This window comes from Montipora foliosa, chromosome 2 (assembly GCF_036669935.1).
Source record: "Montipora foliosa isolate CH-2021 chromosome 2, ASM3666993v2, whole genome shotgun sequence".
Taxonomy (NCBI): domain Eukaryota; kingdom Metazoa; phylum Cnidaria; class Anthozoa; order Scleractinia; family Acroporidae; genus Montipora; species Montipora foliosa.
The window spans coordinates 9,916,606-9,919,105 of record NC_090870.1 but is presented as its reverse complement, the minus strand read 5'-3'; the positions used below and the strand labels follow the sequence as shown (position 1 = coordinate 9,919,105).

The window sequence follows — 2,500 nt, the reverse complement described above, 5'->3', positions numbered from 1 at the left end:
CATCGATATAACAATGAAAGGAGCTGGTTGATTAACCACGTTAATTAAATCTCCTTTATTCTAAACGTAACGTTAGTACACCAAACATCTCAGTGTGTTAAGTCAAAGCCAAAAAAGTAAGGATTTCCTGTCGATCTTCCATTTAACGGTGAAAGACTTGGGTACTAAATAACACAGTATCATTCCTTTTACTTTAAGCAATATTCCTGTAATATATATATATTTTTTGGAAAATGAATGAAAAATTGTAATGCGTTTTTAGTTAAAAATTCTATGGACCCTTGTATAAATGACTTACTGCATATAAACGTGTGATGCATTAACGTGAAATGCAACGGTTTTATTAATTACCATTCTTGATTTTGAGTTAAAATTTGTTCCTGTTTCTTCGTGTTAGAAAAGCGCACGTAAATCCTACAACGTTTAACTATGCGAAAACCAGTTCTCATGCTTACTCTCATGAAATATTACTTGCTACCATGTTTTTTTTTTCAGTTCTTGCATCTACTGAATCACTCTGGGAAATTATCGTAGGCCTTGTATCTCTTTAAACCGCCCACAAATCAATAGACCATATTCTCAGTATTGGACTGGAACTAGCTTGCAATGGAGTCTAATGCGGGGAAATCTTTTCAAATGCAAGTACCTTTTTATATATTCCCCCGCATTAGCCTCTATTGCAAGCTAGTTCCCACCCTGCTAGCAGAGCCTTTTTTTTGCTTGCTCGATTTTTGCGTTCTCGAGAAAGACTCTGCATGAATCGAGTAAGATCTTTATTGAGTATGCGCTGCATGTTGCCAGGATGCAGTCTCGAACCCAAGTCTAATATGCCAGATCCCGCCGCCATCTTGGTTTTTCATGGTACAGCGTGCTCAATTATAACCATCGATTTTGTCACTAAATTGACGCTCGCACTGGAAAAACCGGTTTGACGAGAGAAAACAAGATTGACTAGTCCAGACGTTCGGGCTGCGGCGGCCTCAAAGAGTTGACGCGATTAGGGCAGAGCCTCCTTTTCTCCTCCTCAGTAAAGAAAAAGACAAAAGGAGGCTCTGCTCGCAGGGTGGCTAGTTCCACTCCAGTACTGAGAATACGAATATGGTCTATTGCATCCTCAGTAATGGAATATTAAAATCTTAGAATTATCACATATTTTTCGATTATTTTTAATCACTGATCATGACAGGGTGTAGCTCTACAGGGTTTCTTCATTTTTCCGTTATCCCAGGTTTTACGGCATAATATCCTTCAACAGTCTGTTACGATTTGATGAAGTTTAATCCACAAACTAAGTATGTGACTTCATTTGTGGTGGTTGATAAATTGTTCAGTCTTTTCAGTAACATTGCCCGTGACCACTGACGCTCGCCTGTCCACCATAGGGGTGACTTGTTCAAAGTGAGTGTATCGCTGTCCCTGGTTCAAGGTCAGTGTTTGGAGATGAGAGGCTAATGAACACGTCACATTCGCAAAGTGACTCATGGGATAGAAAAGTAAAATATGACCGTCGATACGATAAACACGACCAGTAAGACCCAGAAGAAAAACGTATCCAGGACCTGAGCCGAGAAGTGCCAGTCAATCCTGTTGTACTCGTTTCTCTTAGTGTCACTTAAGTGATCTATAATGGTATGCAAACTGCTCGAGATATCATCCAGTCTTTCAAACGATGGGCACTTTCTAGTGTCAGAGGCCCGAGAAATTCCTGAACTCACTTCATCGAGTTCATCGCCACTCTGTTTTCCTAATTCAATTTTACAGCAGCTGTTCTCTTTGCTGTAACTACGAGACAATTTGCCCACGTACCCATTGGTACGCTGGTGGGGACTCTTCGTGCGTTCTTCGTACTGCTTGCCGAGTCGCTTACCTTGTCTAACGGCGGAAAACGGCTGTATCCTGAATACTGGTACGAGAATCTTGAAGATGATGTAACGGTACCACAGCGGCAAGGGGCGATTGGGATTCTTGTGATAGACCCTCATCACAAAACACGTTACGAGCAGTGAGAAAGAAACCTCGCACAGGACGGCGAAAGAATACTTCACAATCAGGGGGATCACTTCCGAAGTACGAGGTACATTTTCGGTGAAGACCAGCATAAACACTGTCAAACCAAGAAGAATTGTTATGACAAGAGATACCCTTTCACCGGATTCAGGTGGCAGATAGAACGAGAAAACTGTGAGCAACGCAAGAACGATGCAAGGCAAAATAAGATTTGCCATGTAAAATAAAACCTTGCGACGAACGACGACGGTGTAGGTGACGTCGATATATGGGTGCGGGCAGCAGGAGTATTTGACCACATTGCGCTTGGCTGGTACTGCTTGCAATTGCCATTCACCGCTGACCGTGTACTTTCCAAGATCTGCAGTGTCATCTTTATTTGTGAGATTCAAGTAATTTCCAGTGTAAGTCCAGGAGCCAAAGACGAGCGGACATTTTTGCTCGTCGAAAGGGAAGAAGGTGATGTCGATTTTACAGATGCTTTTGATTTCAG

General features: G+C 41.9%; 1 protein-coding gene across 19 annotated transcripts in view; it reads right to left on the bottom strand.

Moving 5' to 3' along the window:
* LOC137992358 (neuronal acetylcholine receptor subunit alpha-10-like) overlaps positions 1 to 2,500 on the bottom strand; it is a 49,200-nt gene that overhangs the window by 974 nt on the left and 45,726 nt on the right. For all 19 annotated transcript variants that reach the window (XM_068837660.1, XM_068837663.1, XM_068837668.1 and 16 more), the window contains one exon: positions 1 to 2,500. This exon is cut by the window's left edge and continues 974 nt beyond it; it is cut by the window's right edge and continues 89 nt beyond it. In XM_068837660.1, coding sequence (XP_068693761.1) covers positions 1,479 to 2,500 — 1,022 coding nt within the window. In that variant the 3' untranslated portion in view covers positions 1 to 1,478.